General features: G+C 37.1%; 1 protein-coding gene across 2 annotated transcripts in view; it reads left to right on the top strand.

Moving 5' to 3' along the window:
• LOC125036364 (proteoglycan 4-like) overlaps positions 1–2,500 on the top strand; it is a 14,296-nt gene that overhangs the window by 11,202 nt on the left and 594 nt on the right. For both annotated transcript variants that reach the window (XM_047628937.1, XM_047628936.1), the window contains one exon: positions 872–2,500. This exon is cut by the window's right edge and continues 594 nt beyond it. In XM_047628937.1, the coding sequence (XP_047484893.1) occupies positions 872–2,500 (1,629 nt within the window). The remainder of the gene's footprint in view (positions 1–871) is intronic.

Here is a 2,500-nt window from a genome sequence, read left to right as displayed (position 1 = left end):
TCAAGATGTTTAAGATATTACTGTCATTTAGAAGCAATTATATATATTATGTTTAAAATTTGTGTTTATACTATATTTTTTTGTTTAATATTGCAATCTTAGGCTGTTATCTTTGCTAAGATGACCTGAGTTTTTAATATGCTTTTGTTGCCACTAGATCCATGGAGAAGCTTATTTTATTTCATATGATGCAATCTGTAATTGACATGATCAGGATTGAATAAACTTTCACACCCAGTAGACATTGGGCTTCTTAATGGATAAGAAAAGAAGATAAAGGTGTCATTATGTTGAAGCTATTCAGTGTCTGTTTATTCAGTTATTCTTAAGTAATTAGTGCTCTCAAGGAAAACTTCTGACTCAGAACGGCTTTCCTTAACCCCCAGCCGACAGGCATGGCTTGTATGTACATGTCATGCCCACTGTCAGTTTACTTTATTAATTGTTTTAACACATAGATGGCTACACTTGTACCAAGTCACAAATGAGCTTGTCTGTCTCACCTGTTTACCCTTTTCCTTGATTTACAAAAATATTTTACGTTATCTTACATTGCTGTTACTAATATCTAAAACATTATAGTAATTATAATGTTTATGATAAAAGTAACACCATCAATATTCATAGCATTAGTAAAAAAAAAAAAAAAAAAAAATCCCACCAATTCTAGAAAAGGTGAGATCAGGTATTGTTACAAGGTCTACTAATTAACTCCTTTGTGGCTAAGCACTAGCAAAGCCATCTATGTACAGAAACATTTCACCAAACAGAAAACAAAAAGCAAAAAAAATAAAACAAAAGTGAGCACAGTATTTTCCTGCAGAAGAATGTAGTTATTCTTGGGTTATTTATTGTAATATTTTCTTTTCAGAAACAGGATGCCATTGTAGTAGAAGTTGATGGAAGTGATGATGAAATAGCATTCAAAACTCCTCCAAATATGGTGAAGAAATTTGTCAAGATTACTCCATCATCACCTGCAAATAAAATCCATACACCTGAAGGAAAGAGCACAGCCACTGAGCAGTCCCTTGTGAAGAGTCTCTTTAGCAAAAAGAAAGGCCTGCCATCTACACCAAACAAAGCTGAAGATATACTTCAGGCTGTTACTCCCCAAACTGTCAAGTTGACACCAGGAGCCAAAAAACTGGGGAAGAAAAGGAAGGCGGAAGAAATTACACCCTCTGATACTAAGGAAGAACCCACAGCTATTCTGAAGAAAACACCCAAGAAGAATGCAAAGACTCCCTGTACCCCATCTGCATCATCAGCCTTAGATCAAGTAACAGAAGAACCAGTCTCTGCAACAGCAACATCTGTTGGGGAGAATGAATCAGTTGAGGCAAAGACTCCAAAAACAACTAAAACTTCAGTAACTCCTAAGAAAACTCCAAAAGCTTCTCAGAAAACTCCCAAAAAGGTTCCTGGTACACTGACTGATGAAAACAAACCAGTTGAGGCAAAAACTCCTAAAACAACTAATACTTCAATAACTCCTAAGAAGACACCTAAAACTACACAGAAAACGCCCAAAAAGGTTCCTGGTACACCAGCAGATGAAATCAAACCAGTCGAGGCAAAAACTCCTAAAACAACTAATACTTCAATAACTCCTAAGAAGACACCTAAAACTACTCAGAAAACGCCCAAAAAGGTTCCTGGTACACCAGCAGATGAAAACAAACCAGTCGAGGCAAAAACTCCTAAAACAACTAATACTTCAATAACTCCTAAGAAGACACCTAAAACTACACAGAAAACGCCCAAAAAGGTTCCTGTTACAACTGCTGATGAAAACAAACCAGTCGAGGCAAAAACTCCTAAAACAACTGATTCTTCAATAATTCCGAAGAAAACTCCTAAAAAGGCTTTTGGTGCACCAACTGATGAAAACAAACCAGTTGAGGCAAAAACTCCTAAATCAACTAACACTTCAGTAACTCCTAAGAAAACTCCAAAAGCTACTCAGAAAACTCCCAAAAAGGTTCCTGATGCACCAGCTGAAGAAGACAAACCAGTTGAGGCAGCAAAAATTCCTAAAACCCCTGAAGCAAAGACAGGTAAGACAAAAACACCAAAATCAACAAAAAGAAAAGACGAAAATAGTAATACAGGAGGAGAACAACCTGTTGCTGCTAATGGCACGACTCCACTCAAAAGAACAGTAGAAGAACCTCAGGCAAAAGAACTCTTTAAGAAATTAAAGATAGAACAAACCACAACTCCCAAGAAAACTGCAAAGACACCTGGTACTCCATCTGCATCATCAGCATCAGATCAAGTAAATGAAGAAACTGTTGAGACAAAGATTCCCAAGGCAGCAAAAACTCCCAAAACTCCCAAAACTCCAAAGGCTCCAAAAACTCCCAAAACTCCCAAAACTCCCAAAACTCCAAAGGCAAAGATAGATGGTACAAAGACACCAAAATCTGCAAAAAGAAAGGCAGGTGCTCCATTAGGTCAAAGTGATGGTTCAGCAGCATTACGTACACCTGTACTT

The sequence above is a fragment of the Penaeus chinensis genome, chromosome 21 (assembly GCF_019202785.1).
Source record: "Penaeus chinensis breed Huanghai No. 1 chromosome 21, ASM1920278v2, whole genome shotgun sequence".
In the NCBI taxonomy this organism is placed as follows: Eukaryota; Metazoa; Arthropoda; class Malacostraca; order Decapoda; family Penaeidae; genus Penaeus; species Penaeus chinensis.
This window is presented reverse-complemented; position numbering and strand designations above follow the sequence as displayed.